The sequence below is a fragment of the Anabrus simplex genome, chromosome 7, assembly GCF_040414725.1.
Source record: "Anabrus simplex isolate iqAnaSimp1 chromosome 7, ASM4041472v1, whole genome shotgun sequence".
Classification (NCBI taxonomy): Eukaryota; Metazoa; Arthropoda; class Insecta; order Orthoptera; family Tettigoniidae; genus Anabrus; species Anabrus simplex.
Window position 1 is genome coordinate 307163297 of NC_090271.1, and position 27822 is coordinate 307191118.

Below are 27822 nucleotides of genomic sequence, written 5' to 3' on the forward strand. Positions count from 1 at the left end.
TAGGGAAGCAAGCACACTATCAGTCGGTTTGCCGAAAAGGAAAGGACGACATAAATCACACTGAATCACTTTTGAAATATTCCTCACTATGTATCCGGCTAAATGATACACTAAGTATTCTTTGTTACAATTCCGCCCACTTAACTCTGGTAAACTGTTTTCCCAGTCTGGTATTTGAATGTCATTTTCGATGTTCCAATTTTTTCCCTGATTCCATCTACAGCTTGTGTCTTCACTGCACGATTTTTACTTTAAATTTCTCTTGCAAGAATACGCATTTGATTAACAAGAGACGTCAATGGGGATTCAGCTCTGTACTCACAGTTTCCGCCAGACGATAAGGCAAGTTTAGACGGTACATAAATAGACTGCATCATGTGTAAATGTAGAAAGTCAGTAGTGGACGGATGATCATCACAACTTAGTGATTGCAGGATACCGAAATGATGTTCTAGGGGATCTTGATTAAATTTTCCTGTCAAAACATAGCTATAATTGTGTTCCCACAAATATTCAGACACTTCTAAGGTACTTTCCACGGTAACTCTTAAGGACTCCAGTGTCCTTTGTGAAGCGAATGAATTTTGAGTATCTCTGAGAACATTCTGCCATTTAATTAATGTTTCATGTGCCTGTGATACTTTATACAGTGCTTGAGTGGGAATAGACGAATTTAATGCGTCAATCAGACAGTTTAAATTGCTTGTGAAAATTTCCGTTTGTTTACTGTCTTCTAAACCCTGTGTTTTAATACCCCGATAGAATGCTATACCATTAGCGACTGATCTACTGAATAGTTGAAATGCCAGTCTTACATTCATTTGCTGAAACGAATTAGGATCCAAGTGGGCAGAGGTCAGTTTGTAGCAAACTTTCATTCCGGAAAATTCAGGAGACGAGTCACATTCGTAAACTTTTCTGTAGAATGAATAATCAACAATATTGCCATTATAATTAACCTGTCCTTTGTCATGAAAATGATTTCTTACACATTTAAATATATGTGGCGGGTCTGAAAATGCCCATCATTTTCTGTTGGAGTCAGCTGGATTGGAAATATAACACTTCAGATTCTTTATGTTACCAGATATTCCTAAGCATTTCCACAACTTTTTATTCGACTGGCTACCATCCGATGTGAAACCAATGCTTCAGACACCTACTTGCTTTAATTGTATGATGACTTGAATGAGAATGTTTGCAATTTTATCACCAGGGATGGCATTCCGGCTAGCATATATCGCTATGGGTTGTATCCAGTTATATAGAAAAGGAACAAACATAAAAACTAGAGCATGATTTGCCAACTGACCCTTGCTTTTATCTTTAGTAAATTTCCCCAAATCAACAAATCCATTCACTTGCAACGATTCCGAGTTAAAGCGAATTTCTTCTCGTAACTTCACCTCGTCAAATATCAACATCCTTAAGCGTTCATGTTCCTCCTTTCCATTAAAAAAATCTGCTATGGCAGCGGTAGCATGCTCATTTATGCCGTACGAACATTTTAGGCCCTTCACCAAATTTCTCAAGTGGGATTCAGAAGGCGAAGGCAGCAAGTCATGATTTAAACAGTGCTGATAACCCTTGGGAGACTTTATTTTTAAAAGAAGTGCATCAAGAAGAAATTCATCACTATATCTCATTCCTTTTTTTACTTTTCGCTTGACATTTCTTTAACATTGTATTGACTATAATTTTCTGGTTTTTGCTGAGAGAAGCATATTCTTTTGACTCAGTGAAATTTCTCTTTGATTTTATATCAGAAATGTCTTTTTCAAGCAAATGTATCTTAGCTTTAGCGACATTGAGTTGATTTTGCTTTCTAATGAAATTACGTTTCTCCTCTTTAATAGCGCAATTGTTTTCCTAGCATCTGAGACATTAGAGCTATCTTCAACTACTGAGTATACAGGTTGATCACTATCACTGATATTTACGATCTGTTCAGGGCTTTTATTAGAGAAATCTCTTTGTGTGGATTGCCTATTCATGGGGGAGTTGCGTTTCTTAACTGCCTTAGAAATATACTTGGGTAGATTAGGAAATATGTGAGGAAATGCTTCTGGTTTTAATTTCCAGTGCTGTCTTGGTATCTCTACTCTTTCACCATTCACCGTAAACGAATCTACTTTCACTAGAAAGTCATCGCAAAAATGAATGTCACAAACAAAACAGTTATGAGTTAATTTTTGGTCTTTTCTATGGATAGCCTTCTCCCATTTCAGTAAAACACCACTCTCTTTAGGGGGCCTAAAGAAATGCCTACCTGAAGACGATCGGTCATATCCAGATCTGCAGCCAGGTACAAAACACGAGGGCATGATGTGATAGTTTCCTCCCGCGCTGATATACGTTGCCTTATAGCACAATAGCGACAAAGACCGAGGTATTTAAAACATAACACTTCTCACACAACTCAATCGTGAATACACTAATAATGCAAACTGTCGAAACATCTCTGACAGCGACAATAATGAGCAATAAAAATTACTACATCTGAAGGCAAATATAACGCGGGCTAATGGCCAAGGATCTCTGTTGACATCGCAATCGCCTGTGCTGCCGCCAAGCAGGTGTCCCACCAACCTCTTGAGCTCTCTTACGGGCGAACGGAGGAGCTGTCGCACTTCCTCTTTGATACGCTATGTCTGTACTGACACATGAAGAAAAACTGATGCGAGATTAAAGCCTCAATTCCATATAAACAATTACGGTGCATGATATTCTTGATGGTGAGATATATGTAAATAAATAAGGTATTTCCTTGGGAAGGGGAATGTGTTCTGAGTTCGGACTTGCTGCAAACATATTAAGGAAAGCCTGTGGATCACATATATGCCGATTATTCACAGCAGACTAAGGAAGCGCTTGCTTCTATGAAAGGTCATAAACTATCGTTTAGAAAATCTTATCAGGAATATGGAATTCTTTAATCATACATAACATTACATATATCTTCATTATAGACCGTTATGGCTTACAGTGTTCAGTCTGCAAGACTCTGTGAATTAAATTAGCAGTTCGAGAATCCGTAATTTGTAACTAGCTCTGTGGCCTAGTTTAGTTCCACACCTCTTATGATTAAAAATTAATAAGAACCAAGTCTAACCATCACCACCTTGGTCTCCCTCTATTTCTCGTACTCTCCATGGCCGAGTCCATTCTTCTTCTTTAGAAAATAAATGCAACAAAGTTCATCCAAAGAAATCAGACAGCCAACCAGTCTGTATGGTGCTTCAGGAGATAAGCAGTATTTATTTGAAAGAATTGTTCAAAATGGCTACAGCAGTCTTGAAGAAAAGAACAAAAAATGTCTTGGACAGGTAACAGAGGTAGAGGATGAAACTTTTGATTTTGGGTTCCTGTGTGGTATAATTTGTCTTTCTAAGTATGAGGGATCAAGATATTGTAGACCATGATCAGGCTATGAGAATATTTCTGCAGCCTAAAGAAAGACATGGAGTTTTCACATTTGTTTCAGAAGTTTTTCAATCACTTGATTAATGTGTGTTTTGTGTTAATCAGTTTGTATTACCTTTTGGTATTTGTACTTGTGTATTTTCCTCACTTTCTTTTTTCACAATTTTCAGGCAAGGAATTTAGGGGAGAGGAAATTGTGTTATGTTTTCAGAGTTTTATTATCATTAAAAACACACCTGCATATTGATCCCTTTTGGTCCATATTGAGGGATACCTACCTTTCTTACCTATCAGCAGAGTTCATGAGATCTGTCTCTTCGGTCGTATCGGGTTCTTCGTCACTTGCTGAGGTAATTCTAATCTATCTACTAAATGAAAGGTCTGTTTAAAAGATTCCTATTTATTCAGGAAATTCTGAAGCATTCTGATATGTCAACGGTATCATTGAAATCAATCGTGTCCACTGGACATCACAATCCTTTTTATTACATAGAAGGTCAGAACACTGGTGTGAGCCTTTGACGTAACTGCCTGATGGGCATTCTTACTAGAAACCATTGTCTCATTTTTTTTTATTAAAGAAAGGAAAGTCTGGAAATCCTTAAATTCGGCTTCCATGTGAGACCACATGTACCATCATAGTGATTCGTTATGGTCCAGCCCTTGTAACACGAACTCTGGACTCTGGGTATAATTGAGGCAGTCCAATCGGTGTGTGCCACACAGTGGTTCTACGGCATGGACCCTTAATTGAATCGATGTGACCTGCGTCTATGTCATGGACCGACATCTAAACTTCTAAGTTACTTTAAAGTCATTGTGGATGATGACTGCAAGGAAAATGATGCTACAGTGGCATATGGCCCTAATCTAAGTCACTGAGGTTGATGACCCCAAGACCGTCCATGTTTCTAAGCTGAAGGCTAAACACAATTAAGTTACATCGGTTGATGACCAAAGTTTCCACTTTACTATCCCCAGCACATTCACTGCTCAATCAATCAAAGTTAAATAATACAACAATAGCAATGCTCACAAACTTTGTGGCAGTAAAATCCATTACCTTCGGATATGCCTCCTTAATCGTTACGTTAATATTTACACATCCCCCAGAAAACAAACTAAGATTTCCTTAAAGCATCTCCAAGTTTTTCGCTTGATTTAAAGTTATTTCAAAATGCGGTTTCACTGAATTTAATAATTAAATAAATTTAAATGATTTAATGAAATCTTAAAAGACAACAAATTCTATCTCCGCGGACTCTGGTTTCTTCACAAATTCCTACGCAATTGTGTTCTCACAATTTTTAAATTCTTTGATGTTTATCTGTTTCTTCCTATTGCTGGAAAGGAACGATTACATCATTCATGTCCAGTTTATATGTCTTGTTTCATAACCTCACACTTTAAATCTAATCTAACCCTAGCCATTATTAACACTTGGATACCCTAATAATCTACGTACAAACCAAAAGCAACTCGCCCTATAATTACGATGTCATATCTCGTCATAACGTTTTGTAAAGTTTGCGCACCCTCACAGACAAGCAATCATCACCACCATCGCTCTATATTTTGGACAACCCTGAATTGGCTTGTCTTGTTCATTATACTTTAAGTCCGTCGTATGAAATGCACATTACGTCCCCATTTAAACAAATTTTACAGTATCTAATAACACTCAGGTTATTACCAGATGAAAATTTCAACTAAGGGCCGGTTCTACCATCTGCTGGTAAAGTGGCTGGCAGCTGCCCGCGAGGTAAACTACCTGGGGGTGTAAAGCAGCTGGTACTTTGCGTTGCGTGCAACCACCTCCGCGCAAGCGCTGGGTAGCTACCAGGAGCTAGACACCGATATACGGAGTTGGCTAGACTGATTTTCAGCGACTTCTCACTTTCGAATGGGGTGCAATCTATCGTCAGTTGTATGAAGCTCGTTTCGATTGTCTTATTTTCCTGTGCTTGCATCTGTTGATTATCTTCAAAAAGCCTAATAAGGGGAGTCTTAAGAGTTATGGACAACGATTTATGTCAAGCTTTCGTGATTTTAATCTATGAGCTTCAAAATCAATACTTAATCGGGATTAAAATCTCAAGATTAAATTTTCTTATGCCAGTTATAACCTGTCATGTAAGGCAGCATTTTTGGAAAGTATTCTCGTAGTAGACTAGTCAAGTCGCTCGCTCCGTAATAGAATGTACGCAGGTTTTCATTGTCTTTCTAATTTACATTAAAAAAAATATTTTCGTTCCCTGCAGTTGTTCTTAACTCTTTTTCACGCGCTTCCATATACGTATATACACCTAACATCTTCCTTACGGACTTACTGCCTTTGAGCATTCTATCTGCAGGCTTCTGTGAATTGATTAAGTATCTCCACGATGCTCTATTTGCAACTACCTCTGTGACCTCGTTTAGTTCCACATGCTTCCATTTATTTCTAATGCATTTCATTCTAATGTTTATGAAGATAAAGTTGGAAGGTCCCGTACTGTTAAAGAACTAATCGGGGTAAATATCCATCATAGGAAGAGGAATTCGGGAATGGAAGAGTTTCCAACTTCTTCGAAATAATCTACAAGAAGACTATGTAAACAACTGATAGGGAATCTGCTACCTGGGCGACAGTCCTATACAGTATGCTATATTAATCGTAACATCACTTTCTATAAGTAGCACACATATAAAGCATTTTCCTAGTAGACATAGGATTGTGATTAAACATTTCAATGAAATATGTTATTAACAAAAGAACATATGAAAAAAGGCATACAGATTAATACAACGCTAAATATGAAAGACCGGGCGAGTTGGCCGTACGCGTAGAGGCGTGCGGCTGTGAGCTTGCATCCGGGAGATAGTAGGTTCGAATCCCACTATCGGCAGCCCTGAAGATGGTTTTCCGTGGTTTCCCATTTTCACACCAGGCAAATGCTGGGGCTGTACCTTAATTAAGGCCACGGCCGCTTCCTTCCAACTCCTAGGCTTTTCCTATCCCATTGTTGCCATGAGACCTATCTGTGTCGGTGCGACGTAAAGCCCCTAGCAAAAAAAATAAAAAATAATTTTTTTTAAAAAAAATGAAAGAAAAAAAATCGTCATAATGAAGACTCGAACCTGCAAAGCTTGTATTGTGAACTGTGCGCGTTAGCCATTACGCTACGAGGTACCTTGAGTTAATAGGGATAGATAGAAATATGTTATACTTGGTGTTTGAAAACTGAAAAAGTAGAATATTAAATCTCATTTGAAATTATTTCCAAATAGATTTTGATTTTATATCCTTTTAGAGTTTCTTTGCGAAAGCTTGACGTATAAAATGTGTTCCCTACGCTATCAATGCGAGAAGCTGGTGTGACCGTTGCAACACTAAGGAAGCATTAATGTTCAAAATCCTGCAATACAATATCGATCACTGCTACAGTATAATGCTTTTTTCAGTATACTAAGCTAATTTGAGTTGTATATCACCAGAAATACAGCTAATAATGTTCAGCTCTCAAAACTTGCCCGGCAGGTAAAGTCTTATCGGGTCCTCCAAGTGGCCGATAAATTATGCGCCGGGTAACGACGATTTATGCTGCTGATAGCGCTACCTGGGAGTGGTCGAACGGAAACATCCTTGTACGCAGAGGGCGTCCTGTTATCTCCGCTGTGTGTTCCCCTATCAGCTGAGGCCTTTCACCCTAGTCCGCTTGGCAGTTACACGAGACATCTGTCGTTCTACCTAACTGGCCTCTCTCTTTAAATCTTTAAACTCTGCCGACATAATTAAACAAATACGATATTCTAACCCACAAAATGCACGTAGATTATACTTCAAAATGCCCACAATTATTATACACTAATTAAAAGAAATAAGTTTCATAATGATAGATCCTTATTGAACTGTGATTACAATAGAGTAAAATAATATATTATTATTGGTCCACTTTTTCAATACAAAATGAAAATTACATAGGGACTAGTTTCGACATAGTAATAGGTCATCATCAGCCTGAAGTAAATTAAAGCGTAAATATCGAAGAAAACATAAACAATGTAAACACAAGTACAGTCTTTTTAAAGGTACATACCATGTGGGAAGTTGAGTAGAGATATATTAAAAATAATAACTCTTCCAATTGACGAAGCACTGAGCGGAAGTTATGTAAAGTTCGGTGCGCCGTATATTATAAAAGACCACTGTGCACTAAATGATGTAATAAAGAAGAATAGTAGGTTGAATGCTGGCTTCTTCTTAGCTGTTGTATATTCGAAGAAGATTACGTCGTATTTTATAAGGTATTGATAGACGTCAAAATACATGGATGTTGGAAAGGCTCTTCAGTTTTTTGGAACAAGGCAATTGTTGCGCGTGGAGGCTTAGGAAACCAGAGAAGCGCTATATTATGTTAAAAAATAGAGATCCTTAAAAAAGTCCCGTGCGTCGTATAAATTGTGGAAATGGAAATCGAAAAAACTTGGTTTTTAAGCGATAATGTTGTTCATTCAGAGATCAATTGAAAATAAAGAATCATAACATTGTCTTCTCAAGATGTTTATAATCTAGAATTAATAGACGATGCGAAGTATGATACTAGGAGAAAGCTCTTCTGCTTCTGGAATCTTGAAGGACGATGGATGTTTCACGAGGTGGAATAACATATATGGAGTTAAATAAAGGTGGATATAAATTCGCAGTTCAATGCGGACCATAAATTTGATTCTGAATAAAAGACAGTAAGTTTTTTTTTAAATATGTCAAAAGGAAAATTTAAGCGTGATGTGATGAGCTGAAGAGAGAAACGGAGGTAGGAAAGGATCAAAGGAAATTTTGAGGAGGTGAGGGAAGAAAAATGAAGGTAGGAGAAGAATATATATAAATTTTTTTATTTTTTTTTTTAATCTTTTATCTTTTTATTGTCAGTCAGACACAGTTTAAAATGGGCCTAGAAAAACGTTTCACTCCGTGACCAAATTCATCACACTATACTCTCACCCGACAGCGCGCTTCCACTCGATTGAAAATGAGTAACCCTGGATTTCTTATATTATTTACGTCAAAATTTCAGATAGAAAATTTTTACGTTGAATGAACATCTTAATTTGACATCACAAAATATAGGCAGTAAACACACAAAAATGACGATGTACATTGGATGTGATATCACTTCGAAACCCTATTCAATAACTTTTTACATCATACGGCACTCGCAATACTTCAAAAATTTTATCCAAGTGAAAAATAAAACAAATGACTCCTTTTTTAGTCATATTCTAACATTTACAAAAAACCACATAGGGGTGACCACTGCGTCGTAGATACCCCATTTAAATACACATTTTTAGAGATCATGAAACAAGATATAATAGGTAGTAAGATGGTAAGTCACATACCTTATGTCACGCCATTGGTCATCATTGGGCTCACCAGCGACCCTGGCATTTTTATTTAGCCATTTTTACATTTCTGGCTTTACAGCTCATTATATTTCTTCAGGTTTCCTGGAAATAAAGCATTAAAAAAAAAGAAAATGCCCTTCACTTGTTTTATTTTTTTGAGCGCACACGGTAGACTGTAATTATTTCCGCACATGACTTACTTTCTTCATTTATCACCTAAAAATTTATTCAGTACTTTGACCGTCCTATCTGGTACATTTATTTCCACTCAAGAAAACTATCTCCACATGGAGTCAAGACCCCAGCCACAATGGCTAAAATTTGTGGTTGAACTTAGTCTACTTTTGTTGTTTGATTTCACAGAGCAGCTCAACACTTTATCGTCCGCTTCGTAACACAAAATGCAGGAGAAGACTTCGTCATGGCGTCAATTCTTATATATAGCTGCTACCCCCTCTCTTTGGGCATCTCCCTTTGCCGCCAAGAAAATTTCTATAAATTTTCTGACTTAACTAAACTGTAATTACAAGAGTTTTGAAGGTGACTACATATTCGCTACATATCCAGCAGTAGTGTTTATGGACATTTAAAATGTAAACGTGTTCGATTTGTGGGATAAATGACCTCCTTTGATAGGCACTATATTTTTGACTTGGCTTGGGGCACGCCATATACATGCGCTTTGAAATAGTTCACAAAAATGACTTAAGATTCTTCCGCCGTTGACACGTGCGACTGACGTCACGTATCCCAGAGCGTGGGACCGAAGGTAATCACCGCCTCGTCACGTGTCAAATCCATGCTATCAAGAATCAAACTTCTTATTAAATTGCCAATTTATGCATAATTATCGTAGGGCACAAAGGTCATGGGTTCAATATATAGTCAGCCTAGTCAATAATTAAAATTAAATATTTATTACCACATTACATCCGAGACATGTTCGAGAGCATCAGTTCTCTCATCTTCAGTGGTTATACAAATTGTACGAAAATCGTAGTCCTATTTTATATAATAGTATAATAAAAATCACCATCTGGTTACAAATCTATTTATAACCTGTAAAGCTACTCATTGTAACTCCTAGTTAAACTACAACCTGTGTTAATAATCAAACAGTAATAATCAAAAGGCCATCAAGGCTGTGGTGCCAACCATGAAAATGCACACCTATGTGGATAGTGGCAAGTTAATTTAATATCATTTGCTTCCTTACGCTAAAATATTCATAAGGAGTTGAGCTGTTGTTGACAGAATACTGAAATTTGATCTGATTCTAACCAGTATATTGATTCACATTCTACAGTTGATGTAAATGTTCAGTTCTTATGGATTGTTGCAAAACAAAATTTATGAAATCAAATACTGCATGCATTTTATTCAAAACTATTTGAAATCTGGGTACAAATTGTATAAAGATGTTACACAAAATACCGTCTCATCATTATAAAGTAAGTAAATAAAAAATACATCTGGTGGATTCTTAGAAAATATATTTCATTGCACGGGATGATGATAGAACATCTTTATCTGATACCTGTTTATATCGTCATTCATATCAGTCTCATTTTCACATAAAGGAAGGCCATTTGAAATATAATTGAACGAGTTTGATGTACCTGGGTTTTGTCTGAATCACATGCTGTGGAACAAGGCTGAGATGGTTTTCGTGAATTGCTAATTTTTTATCTGAATTAATTTCCAACATGTCAACAAGATGGCCAAGAATCATGCACTCTCATCAAAAAAAGTTAGCGTATTTGCCGTTTACCCACCAATGTCTCATATTTATGTTTCATTTATGGTTAGTTTGTTTAAATCATGGCAACCCAGCCGTCTTCACGACTAGGGGCATTCAACTCACGACTGGTAAACAAATCCCGTACACTAGAGCTGAGGTGATATACAAGAAAGCTTGTCAGTATGCCTCACTTCTATGCACTGTGCACTAAAACGCCTCGTCAGTCACTGTGTGGCACATCACATCAAAATCATCACTTTGAACCAACAGAACATGAGACAAGTTGATGGTACCAATATTGTTCACTTGAATCGAAGTGTTGTCTGCAGGTTGTGGAAAAAATTTCAGGTTACCCATTCAGTAGCAGATTAACATCGTACGGACCATCCATGCAAAACAGCAGCAGCTCAAGACTGGTATGTGTGTATAATGTTCTCAAAATATATACCAAACTAATGGTGTACCGAGCTGTAGTCCTTACAACATTACTCTGTGGATGTGAAACCTGGACACTTTATAGTCATGAATCATGATATAAAGAAACTGGAATGCTTTCATCAGTAGAAACTTATATCCATCTTGAACATCAAATGGGATGACTACATAAGCAATGTGGCAGTTTTTGACAAGGCGCATATGAACAGCATAGAAGCCATCATCATTACTTATCAGCTTAGATGGGTTGGTCATGTCCAGCGTATGAATGATAGCAGACTGCCTAAACAACTTTTCTACGATGAGATTGGTCATGGCAAAAGGCCTCAAGGTGCTCCTTTGAAACGTTACAAAGATCAGCTTAAGAAGACTTTGAATAGCACCATCATAAATGCTAACACCTGGGCAACAACTGCACAGAACCGTGTTGTTTGGAGCAAAGGTACTGCAGAAGATGTCTCACTGTTTGAGCAGGCACTGAGATGTTCCTAACTCGCTGACTATCTTTTGCAACATATAAAACTGCATTTAAAATGAAAAATGTGAAAATTAATATTCATTAAATAAAATACACAATCGTCGGACCTTGTACTCACACTTACTTCTTACCTGCTTACTTGTGTTGTTTGAGTCATCAGTCCATAGACTGGTTTGATGCAGCTCTCCATGCCAACCTATCCTGTGCTACCTTTTTCATTTCTACGTAACTATTGCATCCTACATCTGCTCTAATCTGCTTGTCATATTCATACCTTGGTCTACCCCTACTGTTCTTACCACCTACACTTCCTTCAAAAACAACTAAACAAGTCCTGGGTGTCTTAAGATGTGTCCTATCATTCTATCTCTTCTCGTCAAATTTAGCCAAATTGATCTCCTCTCACCAATTAGATTCAGGATCTCTTCATTCGTGTTTCGATCTATCCATCTCACCTTCAGCATTCTTCTGTAACACCACATTTCAAAAGCTTCTATTCTCTTTCTTTCTGAGCTAGTTATCGTCCATGTTTCACTTCCATACAATGCCACGCTCCGCACGGACATCTTCAAAAACATCTTTCTAATTCCGATATCAATGTTTGATTACATAAAATCAGCTTCATGGTCCGTATCGCAGTTCAATAGATTCACAATTAAGTATTTATTTTCCACCTAGTCAATACAATGATTGCTTAAGGCAATTTTTAATGGTCAAAAGTGGTACATGTTTCGTATATTATCAACATCTTCAGCCACATAACACTGTTTAGATGAAAAATGTATAAAATTGACAAAGTAATGCTTTAGAGGAAGTGTCCTTAAAATTAACATAAGATTGACAAGATTAAAACAAACAAATAACTCAAGAGAAAATATATAAATTATTTCTACAATAGAAAGCAGTTGTCAAGGAAACACTTGTACAATATTCCATAGAGAAATTGTCCTAATAAGTATTCTTTTCTTAATAATTCATGAAAAAAGATCAATTTATAAATTAAAAATTATACAATTTATAAGTAATTATCGAAATGAAGAAATCCTGATATCACAGTGCGGCTCTTATTATTAATGTAGATGAAGATATAACTAATTCCTAGTTGTCAAATCTTATTAAGCCTGCTTTCCTTTGGAATAGTAACTCCTGTCATTCTTTCACACCCGGCGCAAAACTGTGAAAGAATGACAGGAGTTACTATTCCAAAGGAAAGCAGGCTTAATAAGATTTGACAACTAGGAATTAGTTATATCTTCATCTACATTAATAATAAGAGCCGCACTGTGATATCAGGATTTCTTCATTTCGATAATTACTTATAAATTGTATAATTTTTAATTTATAAATTGATCTTTTTTCATGAATTATTAAGAAAAGAATATTTATTAGGACAATTTCTCTATGGAATATTGTACAAGTGTTTCCTTGACGACTGCTTTCTATTGTAGAAATAATTTATATATTTTCTCTTGAGTTATTTGTTTGTTTTAATCTTGTCAATCTTATGTTAATTTTAAGGACACTTCCTCTAAAGCATTACTTTGTCAATTTTATACATTTTTCATCTAAACAGTGTTATGTGGCTGAAGATGTTGATAATATACGAAACATGTACCACTTTTGACCATTAAAAATTGCCTTAAGCAATCATTGTATCGACTAGGTGGAAAATAAATACTTAATTATGAATCAATGTTTGAAGCGAGCAAATTTCTTTTCTTAAGAAAGCTCTTCCTTGCTTGTGCTAGTCTGCATTTTATGTCCTCCTTACTTCTGCCATCGTTAGTTATTTTACTACCCAAGTAACAATATTCATCTACTTCCTTTAAGACTTCATTTCCTAATCTAATATTTCCTACATTACCTGCCTTCGTTCGACTGCACTCCATTACTTTTGTTTTGGACTTATTTATTTTCATCTTGTACTCCTTACCCAAGACTTCATCCATACCATTCAGCAACTTCTCGAGATCTAATGCAGTCACAGATAAAATAACAATATCATCAGCAAATCTCAAGGTTTTGATTTCCTCTCCTTGGACTGTGATTCCCTTTCCAAATTTCTCTTTGATTTCCTTTAATGCCTGTTCTTTGTAAACATTGAAAAGGAGAGGGGACAAACTGCAGCCTTGCCTCACTCCTTTCTGGATTGCTGCTTCTTTTTCAAAGCTCTCGATTCTTATCACTGCAGACTGATTTTTATACAGATTGTAGATAATTCTTCGTTCTCGGTATCTGATCCCTATCATCTTCAGAATCATAAATAGCTTGGCCCAATCAACATTATCAAATGCCTTTTCTAGATCTACGAATGCCATGTACGTGGGCTTGTCCTTCTTGATTCGATCCTCTGAGATCAGATGTAAAGTCAGGATTGCTTCACGTGTTCCTACATTTCTTCTGAAGCCAAATTGATCTTCTCCCAACTCAGCTACAACTTGTTTTTCCATTCTTCTGTAAATAATACGTGTTAAAATTTTGCAGGCTTGAGATGCTAAACTAATGGTGCGGTAGTTTTCACACCTGTTAGCACCGGCTTTCTTGGGAATAGGTATAACAACATTCTGCCGAAAATCGGATGGGACTTCTGCTGTATCATACATCTTGCACACTAAATGAAATAACCTTGCCATGCTGGTTTCTCCTAAGACAGTCAGTAATTCAGAGGGAATGTCATCAATTTCAGGTGCCTTGTTCCTATTGAGGTCACTCACAGCTCTGCCAAACTCTGACCTCAAAATTGGGTCTCCCATTTCATCAGCATCAACAGCCTCTTCATGTTCCAGAACCAAATTATCTACCTCTTTACCTTGATACAACTGTTGGATATGCTCCTGCCATCTTTCTGCTTTGTCTTCTTTCCCTAGAAGTGGCTTTCCATCTGAGCTCTTAATATTCATACACCTAGATTTCCTTTCTCCAAAGGTTTCCTTGATTTTCCTGTATGCAGCATCTACCTTCCCCAGGACCATACAGCCTTCGACATCCTTGCACTTCTCCTTCAGCCATTCTTCCTTAGCTACCTTGCACTTTCTATCCACTTGATTCTTTAATCGCCTGTATTCTTTTCTGCCCTCTTAATTTCTAGCATTCTTGTATTTTCGTCGTTCATCAATCAGGTCTAGTATCTCCTGAGTTATCCACTGATTCTTAGTTGATCTTTTCTTCCTTCCTAACATTTCTTCAGCAGCCCTACTGACTTCATTTTTCATGACTATCCACTCTTCCTCTATAGTGTTTCCTTCAGCCTTTTCACTTAGTCCTTGTGCAACATGTTCCTTGAAACAATCCCTCACACTCTTTTCTTTCAACTTGTCTAGATCCCATCTTCTTGCATTCTTTCCTTTCTTCAATTTCTTCAACTTCAGATGGCATTTCATGACCAACAAGTTGTGGTCAGAGTCCGTGTCTGCTTCTGGGAAAGTTTTGCAATCCAACACCTGGTTTCTGAATCTCTGCCTAATCATAATGAAGTCTATTTGATACCTTCCAGTGTCTCCAGGTGTTGTCCACGTATACAGCCGTCGTTTGTGGTGTTTGAACCAAGTATTGGCAAGGACTAAATTATGATCAGTGCAGAATTCAACCAGCCGACTTCCTCTTTCATTCCTTTGTCCCAATCCAAATTCTCCTATTGTACTACCTTCTCTTCCTTGGCCTACCACTGCATTCCAGTCTCCCATCACAATTAGATTCTCGTCACCTTTTACATATTGTAATAAATCTTCTATCTCCTCGTATATTCTTTCGATTTTTTCATCATCCGCTGAACTAGTAGGCATATAGACTTGCACTATTGTGGTGGGCATTGGTTTGGTGTCTATCTTGACGACAATAATTCTTTCACTATGGTGGTCGTAGTAGCTTACCCTCTGCCCTATTTTCTTATTCATTATTAAACCAACTCCTGCATTTCCCCTGTTTGATTTCATGTTGATAATTCGGTAGTCGCCTGACCAAAAATCCTTTTCTTCCTGCCAACGTACTTCACTTATACCAACTACATCTAACTTTAGTCTATCCATCTCCCTTTTCAGATTCTTTAACCTACCACAACGATTCATACTTCTAACATTCCACGCTCCGACTCGCAGAATGTCAGTATCCATCTTCCTGATGATCGCCCCCTCTCATGTAGTCCCCACCCGGAGATCCGAATTGGGGACTAGTTTACCTCCGGAATATTTTACCCGGGAGGAAGCCATCATCAGTACATCATTCATACAGAGAGAGCTGCATGTCCTCGGGAGTTAGTTACGGCTGTAGTTTCCCGTTGCTTTCAGCCGTGTAGCAGTATCAACACAGCTAAGCCATGTTGAGTATTATTACAAGGCCGTATCAGTCAATCATGTAGACTGCCGCCCTTGCAACTACCGAAAGTCTGCTACCCCCCTTTTGATGAACCATTCGTTAGTCTGGTCTCTCAACAGATACCCATCCGATATGGTTGTACCTACGGCTCGGCTATCTGCATCATTGGGACACGCAAGACTCCCCACCGCGGCAAGGTCACATGGTTTGTAGAGGAGGACCTGCTTACTTACACATACGTTATTTGATGGGCACCAGCTACCACTCAGTGCAGCAATAATAGAATGAGAATCTTGACAATCTCTAGGGTGTGGGGTAATAAGCTTACTTTTGACAACATACCATATAAGTTCTGGGAAAAGGAGATTGGTGTTCGGTTTCCCCATTAAATTTGAGGTTAAGAAATTTTACTGTATAAATGAAACGAAAGAAAATATATTCTTGAAATTGTATGTAAAAAATAGTAAGTCTTGTTGCGATAAAACAGATGAGAATATGAAATTATGACATTGCAACTGAAAGAAACTAGGCATGAATTTGTGAATTTGAATTCTTCTTGACTGGACATTTAACAATTTATACGAAATGGGTGGGTTCACTTGACTGTACCTCCAACACTTTGTGTGTAATTACGACATATTCCTTAGATCTGGTGTTTACTGTAGATGTGTCACGCCTAATTTGGTGATGTATCCATGTGACTGCTTCTTCTTCATATCATATGACTTCTTGGTAAATCTGTATGGTATGACTTCATTGCAAGTGTATCCTTCTATGACTTTGTGGTAAGCCTTCCCTTCCGTATCTTCAACTAAGAGACCGACCAACTGTAGCCTCACTCTCTCAATGACCAATGACTAATGGCCCACTGAGTTTTCTCCATCTCGTTCACTTAATGACCAACTGTGGCCTCTCCTGCCAGTAGAATAATGACTGACACTACAAGATACAGCCACCTTATATAGACATTAGGTTGACGCACCTACATAACCTCCAGAAATAACTATGATCTACTCCCACCGCGCGACAAATATTACACACTATGGTGAAATCGCCCGGGGCTCTCTAGGTAACTCAAAGAAAGTGAGCTCATTGCTAAATAAGCACGATGACGTAGCCATGACATAGCGATGACTCTGCATTTACTCCAGCAGTATTGCACAATGTAGCAATGTCATATCCACATCTGATATACAGCAACTCTTTACTGTACATGTTTTTAGTGTTAAACTACACACAGTACATATGCATACATTTAACTATAATCACGCAAGCGACCAGCATTGCAAAATTGAATTGAATAATAATTATAACACAATAATAGTAATCTCACAGATAAAATAATAATAGTACGGACATAATAATAATAATAATAATAATAATAATAATAATAATAATAATAATAATAATAATAATACAGATATCATCTTGTAACGGGATTTGAACCGTTACAGCACGTCGCAGACAAGAAATTGAAAACCATAAAAAGAAGAAACTATCAGATCCAAACTCATCGTCTACCCACCTTGTTTTTTCTTTACGTCGCACCGACACAGATAGGTCTCATGGCGACGATGCGACAGGAACGACCTGGGAATGGGAAGGAAGCGGTCGTGGTCTTAATGAAGGTACAGCCCCAGCATTTGCCTGGTGTGAAAATGGGAAACCATGGAAATCCATCTCAGGGCTGCCGACATTGCGGTTCGAACCCACTATCTCCTGGATACGAGCTCACAGCTGCGCTCCCCTAACCCCATGGCAAACTCGTGCCCGGTCTACCCACCTTTAGATGCGACCTGTGTGACCGCATGTTTCATGCGAAGATTGGCTTGATCAGTCATCAGCAACATCTCCACAGAGCCAACTGAGTTTAAGATGAATTGCAGGAGAAAAATGTATTCTTGGAAACGAGTAGCTGCTGACGACGACGATATCTGCATGTTGACACCTTGTATGCAAAGCTAATACTCTGCGCCACGAGCTTCGAAATGTCACAGGAATTGCTTTAAGTATCCAAACTGTGCTCAGTAGAATCCATGATGGACCGAGCTTGATAGCTGCAGTCGCTTAAGTGCGCCCAGTATCCTGTATTCGGGAGATAGTAGGTTCGAACCCCACTATCGGCAGCCCTGAAAATGGTTTTCCGTGGTTTCCCATTTTCACACCAGGCAAATGCTGGGGCTGTACTTTCATTAAGGCCACGGCCGCTTCCTTCCCACTCCTAGCCCTTTCCTGTCCCATCGTCGCCATAAGACCTATCTGTGTCGGTGCGACGTAAAACAAGTAGCAAAAAAAAAAAAAAAAAAAAATCCATGATGGGGGGACTGTATTCAAGAAGACCTTTCAGGACTCCTCCACTTTGACGACATTACAAGGTGGCTTGTGTTCAATGCGCCATAGCATATCAGACGTGAACACGAGATTATTGGTCTAGAATTGATTTACACCCTGATGAAATGGCGTATGGCTTTTAGTGCCGGAATGTGTCCGAGGACTTCGGCTTGCCAGGTGCCGGTCTTTTGATTTGACACCCGTAGGTGACCTGCGCGTCATGATGAGGGTGAAATGATGATGAAGACGACACATACACCCAGTCCCCTTACCATGGGAATTAACCAATTATGGTTAAAATGTTCGACCCTGCCGGGAATCGAACTCGGGACCCCTGTGACCAAAGGCCAGCATGTTAACCATTTAGCCATGGAGCCGGATACACTCTGTAGACAACTCTCTGTGCACATGGAGGGTAAGAGGGGAACATTCCAATGAATCATTCTCAGTACAACTTCACCAACAGAACTATTATGGGCTGGCATCATGTTTGGGCGCCGTACACCACTGGTTCACATTCAAGGAAACATGATGACTGCAGTGTACGAACATAACATTCTCAGACCCATAGTAAATTATTTTGCAGTGACTGTAGGAGATGGGTTTACTCTGTGGGATGATAACACTCGTCCACTTAATGCAATGGCTGTGAATGAATACGTGGAGGGATGAGGGATCCACAGACTAGACTGGTCAGCATCTTCCTCGTACATGAACTGTATAGAGCATGCATAACTTTAAAAAAAAAATAGTGATTGAACAGTATGAACATCCACCACTTATGATTCAGGTTATAAAGGAGACTGCCATCAAGGAGTGGGACACTTTACCTCAATAAATGCTCAATGATTTGGTCTTGAGCATGCCCCGTCGCATTTATGAGTAACTCAGGGTTCATAGAGCAGCAACAATTTATTGACTCTTGTGACTCTGTTGAAAATTGTTTTTAATTTGTGATATTTTAACTGAGGAGGTTCCTTAATTTGTTTGATTTAGTCCCATACCAAGTGTTTTTCATTTCATACTGGGTTCAAAGTTACTGAGTAATGTTACGTTTTCATTGTATTTACTATTCTGAGTTTTCACATTAAATTATATGATGGTGGTTCTACCTCAACACAACAGAATCTGGTTTATGCTAGATTCTTTTGCTGAGCGTAAAATAGAAAGTATCACATGAGTGTTTATTGGTTATGAATGTGAATCACCCAGTGGGTGAGGGTGGTAGAAGAACATCCACAGTATTCTCTGCCTGTCATAAGAGGTGACTTAAAGGGGCTCCTGGGGCTCTTAACTTGGGAGTGTAGGTTGGTAACTACTACTTACTTGTGCTAGGCTCCTCACTTTCATCTATTCTATCTAGTCTCCCTTGGTCAACTCAAGTTCTTTTCCGACGCCAATGGTTTTAGGTGTTCAAGGCCTAGGGAGTCTTTCATTTTCACACCTTTCATGGCCCTTCCCATTCTTGTGCTGATATCATTTGTTTTTGGAAGTGTTGGGCCTCTTCCAGTTTTCCCTTCTGATTAGTGTTAATAGATTGTCCCTCCTTGGCTGAATGGTCAGCGTTGAGGCCTTTGGTTCAGAGGGTCCCGGGTTCAATTTCCGGCCGGGTCGGGGATTTTAATCATGTCTGATTAATTCTTCTGACTCGGGGACTGGGTGTTTGTGTTTGTCCCAACACTTTCCTCTTCATATTCAGACAACATACTACACTACCAACCACCACAGTAACACACAATACTGATTACATCCCTCCATATGGGGTGGACGCCAGGAAGGGCATCCGGCTGTAAAGTAGGGCCAAATCCACATGTACGACACAGTTCGCACCTGCGACCCCACAAGTGTTGAAAAGCAGTAGAAGAAGAAGAAGAAGAAGAAGAAGAAGAAGAAGAAGAGAAACAAGTCCTATCGACCTAATAAAAAATGAGAACCATCCGTTCACACTTTCACTGATCATAAACACAACATAATACATTTTTTTATCCATGTGAGTTGTCCATTGTTGAACCTTTAATTTAATCTTAGGGATAGCTGTTTTCTGTTGTTCCACTAGGGTGTTTATTTCAGTTTCCTCTTCCATCTGGCCTATTTCAGTTGATATTTCTTCAGTTATCAGACATACTTCAAAATTTCTCCAATCTTAGACTGTTGTCGTATCTGTTTGTGCAAGGCTGTGTATGATATTAACATTTTAGCAAATATGGAGTGTTTTGCTGTGCTTGAAATTGTTATAATTTATGGATATGGTAATCAGTGCACTTGCAGTGTATTGCACACACTATAGATTAAAGATCAAGACTTTCAGATCTAGTATAAAAGGTAATAGGAAGAAATGGTGTTCTATGAGAAAGAGCTCTTATAAAACATATGATCACTTCATAGATGACAACATTATTTATTTGAACTAGTGATTCTATATTTCAATCTAGTATTTAATCTTACTTGGTAGGTTTGTCAAAGATTCTTATCCTCTGCTTGTATGATTTAAATTTAATTTTGACTAAAATAAATAGGAATACTTTGCCAGTCCAGATTTTAAGAGTAATGACAGGGTACTAAACATCTTATGGAAATACGCTCAGTAAAAATAAACCAACAAACCCATGCCTGGTTAGTTCATGCAGGGGTTGGACTCTGAATTGAGTAAAAGAGCTGGACATAGCTCTGCATAAAACACTGGGATGGGGAACCTCAACCCAATGGCTGCAGGACAGGTGCAATTAAGGCCTGGATAATTAAGCACCCGGTATAAACTTAGGTAAAAAGGAAACCGGTGAACGACTTCTGAGGTGGAAGAGGGATCCCTAGTTGTTTGGCGGGTGGTGTCAACAGATCACCTACCTTCCCTCTTAATCCTAAAGATTACTACTAGAGGTTCCCATAGACATAAGTAAACGCTTATTCAACCAGTACAAAGAATACACACAGTGGAAAAACAGCTAGGCTATTGGGGTTTCTCATAGTGGACTTGGTAATGGCAAATGCAAGACAGTTTTGAGTCGAATCAAAGTCACCTAGCATAGCAAACAACATTCTAAACATAGAATAAGGTGGTAAAGGAAAAATGGGATGTAAGGAAAAATACATTTATTTTAAAACATATAAGGAAGAAAGGAATGTAAGAAGGTTAAACAGTTAAATACTTACGTAGGTTGAGATACTCATGTACATACATTTCTCTATCCTTGGTTGGGACGAAAGTCAACAAAACGTGCCAACACGAATGCTTGCAGGTTTCATAACAGTAACTTCATATGCAAAATATTTTATTAGACTTTCACAATCCATCTCAGATGAAGATGTTCCAGGCAATATATATGACAAACAAGTCAAAGTATCATAGAAATGGTAACATGAACCAAACGAAAAAAAAAAAACACTGAAAGAAATGGCTCGCAAAAATCAATTCCGTCTAAGATGTGAGGAACACGATTGTTATCCTCTTTCCTTCCTTTGCAACTAGTATAGGATACAAGAATGCAAATGAGGTGAGTATATACAGACTCGGTTGTGTTATGAAACAAAGAGTAAGGTCAAGGTATCAAAATATACAGACACAGAGTTGTCTCAGTGGAAGAATCAACTTGGTTTTATTCTTGGACAGGGCTTTGCTCTGTCCCCCCAACTGCTACTGCACACAACTACCATGATGGATGCAAAACGTTGGCAAATTACTACCCCAGCTGATAAAATCTGGGATCAAGGTGTTGGTCTAACATCACTTTGGTCTAGGCCACAGGATTCTGGGGGCCCTTACCCATCATATTTGAATCAGTTGGAGGATCCTTCTTTCTGCAAAATGTGAACGAGAAGGAAGTATTTCTGTGGTACCGTTAAAGTGAACACACTCCTTAAAATTAGGAAACAAATGGGACTGGTGAAAATACTGGAAAAATACCAAATTAAGATCATGGCAATGCAAAAAACTTACGTTTCCATCAGATGAAGTATCCAACATGGGCAGCTATAGAGTATTAAAAGGAATACCAGCTATTAGGGAATGCAAGTTAGCTAACAAAAGGAAGTCCCCAACCATCAAAAGAACATCGAGCGTTTGTATGCCTCCATGACTTCATTAGTGGATGCCATCATAGAATTCAGGTCACTGTCACCGAGGCTTTCCATTCTAATTCTAAATAGTGGAAACAAATTTTATATGATCTTCATTTCCCACATGCCGATCAACAAAGACAGTAGTAAAAAATCCTGATAAAGTAGAGGAATTTTGGTCCCCACTGGAAAGAGAGGTGATACAAGTACCTGACCATCAAGAGAAAATCCTTCTAGGAGACTTCAATGCATGGATTGGAATGGTAAAGAAATGTAAGAAAATAGTTGGGAGATACCTAGGACACAGAAGGACAAACAAGAATGGACCAAGATTGATTGAAGTCTGTGATTCCTTCAACCTAAAGTTAATGCCTACCTGGTTTAAGAAGGAAACCAAGAAGATGATGGCATGGTGATCCTCAAATCCTGATTTAGGAGAATTTCAAATTGACCACGTTGCAACTTCCAGCTCCAAGGAAATAATTGAATGTCAAGGTTCAGAGAGGAGCTAACGTGGATTTTGATCACTACCTCACTAGAATAAAGATCATATTTATTCCAAAACCTGCTAAGGAAACACCTCTCAAGCAGAAATGATTTTGAATTGGGGACCTTAAAATGAATCAATAGATTGTAGAGAACTACAGGGAGAAGGGTAGCTGGGTTGAGTGGCTCAGGCAGATGAGGTGCTGGCCTTCTGACACCAACGTGGCAGGTTTGATCACAGCTCAGTCCAGTTTTATTTGAAGGTGCTCAAATATGATAGCCACAGTCGGTAGATTTTCTGGCGCATTAAAGAACTCCTGTGGGATGAAATTTTTGAATCAATTTCTCCTAAAACTGTACAAATAGTTAGCGGGACGTAAAGCCAATAACAGTATTATTGTTAAAGAGCTTGAATCCCTGGACTCGTACACGTGAGATGAAATAGCTAAGAAAATACAACATGCAGCTGAACAGATCATATTTCAGATAAAGAAGAAAAAGCAACTCTGGTGGAATAACGAATGCAAGGAGGCACTATAGGAAAGAAAATTCTGCAATCGTGTGTGCTTCCCCTCCTGGTGCAGCTTGACAACCCCCACTTTCCAGCTGGCTAATATCGGGCCTCACACAGCACAGGTATCTGTGGCCTGTCTTCATGATGTCAACATGCTCCCTTGGCCACCAAGGTCTCCAGACCTCTCGCCCATTGAGAATGTTTGGACCAGATTGGATGGCAACTTCGGTCAGCAGCTGCTATGGCAGATTTGGAGGGTCATTTGCGCCGCTGTGACAGGATCTTCCTCAAAAGAACATCCAGCGTTTGTATGCCTCCATGCCCGACAGTATCACCACTTATCTCCATGTTACAGATGGTGCAACACTATACTAAGTGCATCCTGCGAGTTTTTGTTACCCTGCAGGAAATGCTTGGTGAGGTGCAATACCTGTTTTCTTTCTGGAATCATATCCTGTGCCTGTAACACCTTATGTGCCCCTACAATGGCTCCTTCATGGTGTGCATTATTATTTATTATTTTTATTTTTGCAAATAAGTGAATATTATGTTTTTCTACTGCATATATCAGTTATATCTGGTCATGGAAGCTATCCTGGCTCTATTTTTTTTTTTTGCTATTTGCTATACGTCGCACTAACACAGATAGATCTTATGGTGACAATGGGATAGGAAAGGCCTCGGAGTGGGAGGGAAGCGTCCGTAGTCTTAATTAAGGTACAGTTCCAGCATTTGCCTGGTGCAAAAATGGGAAACCACAGAAAACCATATTCAGGGCTGCCGACTGTGGGATTCGAACCCACTATCTCCCGGATGCAAGCTCACAGCTGCGCACCCCTAACCGCACGGCCAACTCGCCCGGTAATTTGGGGTTTGTCCAGGAGTTTAAGATTCACAATTAAGTATTTATTTATTTTCCACCTAGTACATGTACCACTTTTGACCATTAAAAATTGCCTTAAGCAATCATTGTATCGACTAGGTGGAAAATAAATAAATACTTAATTGTGAATCTATTGAAGTGCGATACGGACCATGAAGCTGATTTTATGTAATCAGGAGTTTAAGGTCGCATGACCTTCCTGATGCCATGTGATTTTTCAGGTGCAGATCCCACCTAGCAGTTGCCAGGATTCAAATCCAGACCATCTGGGTGATAAGCTAACAGCTAAGCCACTGCGCTCTATCATGCTCCTCCCCAGATGAGATTGTATTATGTATTTGCACCCAATATCCAGTATTTGGGAGGTAGTGGGTTCGAACCCCACGGCTGATTCCTTCAGACTCCTAGTCCTTTCCTTCCCATCGTCACCATAGACCTATATATGTCGGTGCAACATAAAAAACTTGTAAAAAATATTATGTATGCTGGAAATTTCTTGAACAAAGCAGGCTTATCAATTTCAAACAATAAATTGGATATCCCATTGGTGTTTAAAGCAAGAGTTTCTCATTCTTTTCATATTTTAAGTACGGTTGTGTTAATATTCTGAAAATAGAAAGGTAAAAAATAAGATAAAACCTTAACAGGTCACTGTAGGTGGAGAGAACAATAAATAAAAGAAGGCAAGTACAACCACATACTCATTAAACTGATGACTTGTGCAGCTGATGCTGGTTCTAAAGTACCTGGATTCAACTGCAGTCGGTCTTTGTTAAAAACTCTGGGTTTTGTTTTTCTCATTGAATCTCTGTCTCTTCTGTTCTGTCCCCTATCAGAGATGGAAGTACATTGCATATTGATTTCTGTATTAATTAAAAGTTATAAAATGTAACTCTGTAAGGCTTAAAGCCACAGCTCGTAGTAACTTAATGCTGCTACAGAACACTACTGCTTGAAACTAGTGATTCTCCCTCTGTAGCACTAGTAGTGATGATGCTAAATACCACACTATATGTATTGGATAACCTTTAAACTGAGGTTTAAAATGAGGAATCGTTCATTGAAATCTGTTCAGCCATTTTTTCAGTTTCCATTACCGGAAAACATCTTATCAAATTATGTACAGAAGTAATGGAAAAGAACAAACAAGTGCATCTGAGCTGATGGAGAAAATGTCAGGTGATCTTGAGTTGAAGAGAAGATATTTGAAGCTTTCTCTTGTAGATACATGTATTAGAAAGGAGAGTAAAACTTTCAAATGATAGATCTTAATCAGTTTGCTTTCTTCTTATTACATTTTCTCCCGTAATGTTCGAAGGACCTTATACTGACAGTACTGATACTGGATTGTTTTCATTTTAGGCAAGAAGTTGATGGAACCTACATTTTAGAACTGCACAAAGATGAAAAGAAAGGTGAAGCTAAAGCAACAATAGTTATGGATTTTTGTACAGATGTTGTTCGGGTAAGTTTTTGTTTTAGTTGTACTACAATTTTTAAGACTCAAAAGCTCTTGTTGTCAATTCTGAAACTTTTATATGTCTAGAATCTGAAACGAGGGAGGTTCTGCTTCGAGTTACGGATGACTGCGGGCCATAAGTCATTCAGTCTTGCTGCTGAAAATGAATCTGAAATGAATGACTGGATTAGTAAGCTGAATGCAGTTCTCCAGCATAATAAACTTCAGGAAGAAAAGAGAGCTGCTTCTTTAGAAAGAGGTAAGGCAGCAACGCCTCCAGACGTGAAAGGAACATATGAATGTTGCTGATTTGTCTGTCTGTTGGCATTGAAATATGGTGCAATAACAATATATAAGACAAGAATACCTGGTTCCAAACAGCAACAACTTCTCTCTTCCATATAAATATGTAGCATTTTGATTGCCTGATCCTAGAAATATACAGTACATACTTCAGCTGAAGCAGTTCTTTGATATGAATCAGTCTCCTAACTACCTCATAATGAAAAGCTAACTTTGTAACTGGTCACTAACCATTATGGTTTCCCAAATCAAAAGAGAGAAAATAATTTGAGGATATTCATTCTTTTTTTGTACTTCACCACCAACAAATATAGGAATCACAGTTAATTAGGAACTACTGCAGTTCTAAAGTCATGGTTATTATATAAGCAGCATTGTCTTAATTTTCAGTTGCTAATAAATAATAAATACTTCCATCTGCTTCTCTCCTTCCACCACCCCTGTTCCAACATCTCACTCTTCTTCACAGATCTGTCTTAATCTGCTCCAGCCATCTTCTACTGGTTCCTGTGCCATTTACCTATCCTTTCCTCCATTCTCTGAAGGTACGCAAACTATCTCAAATGTGAGTGTTCTGTTCTTTCATCAAGTCAGTTTATTCTGAGCCTTTCTCTTATATCTACATTCCTCACATGATCCCTTCTTGTTTTTCCCAGCATACTTTCTAGGAAGTTGATTTCACTTGCCTATATACATTTTTGCTTTCCTGATTCTTATTGCTCACTCATGTTTCTGATATGTATGTTAGGATTAATGTAAAGTAGTTTTTATAAAGAGTTTCTTTGCATTCCAATGACACATCATTATTCCACACCAGTTCTTTCACGCTCTGAATTACAGTAATCCTTCTCCCAACTGCATTCTACTGCTGATCTCATGGCTTATCTTCCTGTCTTCTCATGTGCTAAGTATTTAAACTTCGTTACTGTCTCCAGTGGCTGGTCATTCATTTGCAGTGATCCACAACTCGACTCAAACTTAAAAGAAAAAAGCCATCATCAATATCATGTGCTTAGCATGCAGTGGTTCTCTGGTTGACCCCTCTGTGAATGGTGGGTGGCAACTGTCTTGTGGGGTACTGCAAGTAGGTGTAGAACAGAGGTGCTCAGCTGGGCGCCCGTTGAGGCTAGCCCAGTGCAGCCGGGCTGGCATGACGTGAATGCGGCTAGTTTACATAGCAAGCATACATCACAGTGAAGCGAGAGAGCAAACACACTTTGCAGGAAGGAAACAGTGACGTTCGATTGTCATTATGAAGCTCTGTGAAATGCTGAATGGGGTACAGTATTTAAGAAGGAAAAAAACAGTACAATTCCAAGAAAAGCGACCTTTTCAAAATATTCCTGTTTGCTTTATACTGCACTCAATGTAAAAAGTCAGTTTTGTTTTCCTGTATTTGTAGATTCAAAGAAAACTAATATGTTATAATTTTTGTTTTACAGTTTACAAATGTACATGGTTTAAGAGTACAAGCTACGATTACAGTTCCTTGGGTAGGAGTGACAGTAATTCCATTTCTTAAAAAGTAAAATTCCTGTTATTCATTCAGCAAAAACTAATACATATCAACAAGTTTACTGCTTGATTTTGCAGTGTTGTGTTGTTTGAAGTGGGGCAAATATTTGTTTATAGGAAGGGGAGTTAGGGATTGGAATAACTTTCCAATAACTTCAATAAATTTCCAATTTCTTTGAAATCATTTAAGAAAAGGCTAGGAAAACAACAGATAGGGAATCTGCCACCTGGATGACTCTCATATATTCAGATCAGTTGTGATTGATTGATTGATTGATTGATTGATTGATTGATTGATTGATTGATTGATTGATTGATTGATTTAAACAAAGGAATTTCCCTGTTCACTTGATTTGAAAATAGTATTTAAAACTTATCAGGCGTCCGATGATAATAGCTAGCCTCTAAATGGTGAGGGAGTTTCATATCGAGTTGGGGCATAGATATTTAATATCCAAGATTATGTATCCACCAAATAGATGTACAGTATGTCTTCAAATAA

At 38.3% G+C, this 27822-nt stretch overlaps 1 protein-coding gene across 1 annotated transcript in view; it reads left to right on the top strand.

Annotated features, from left to right (window-relative positions):
- Ziz (dedicator of cytokinesis protein Ziz) overlaps positions 1 to 27822 on the top strand; it is a 542949-nt gene that overhangs the window by 60699 nt on the left and 454428 nt on the right. The window contains exons 6-7 of the mRNA XM_067151766.2: positions 25406 to 25508; positions 25590 to 25761. Of these exons, the coding sequence (XP_067007867.2) occupies positions 25406 to 25508; positions 25590 to 25761 (275 nt within the window). The remainder of the gene's footprint in view (positions 1 to 25405; positions 25509 to 25589; positions 25762 to 27822) is intronic.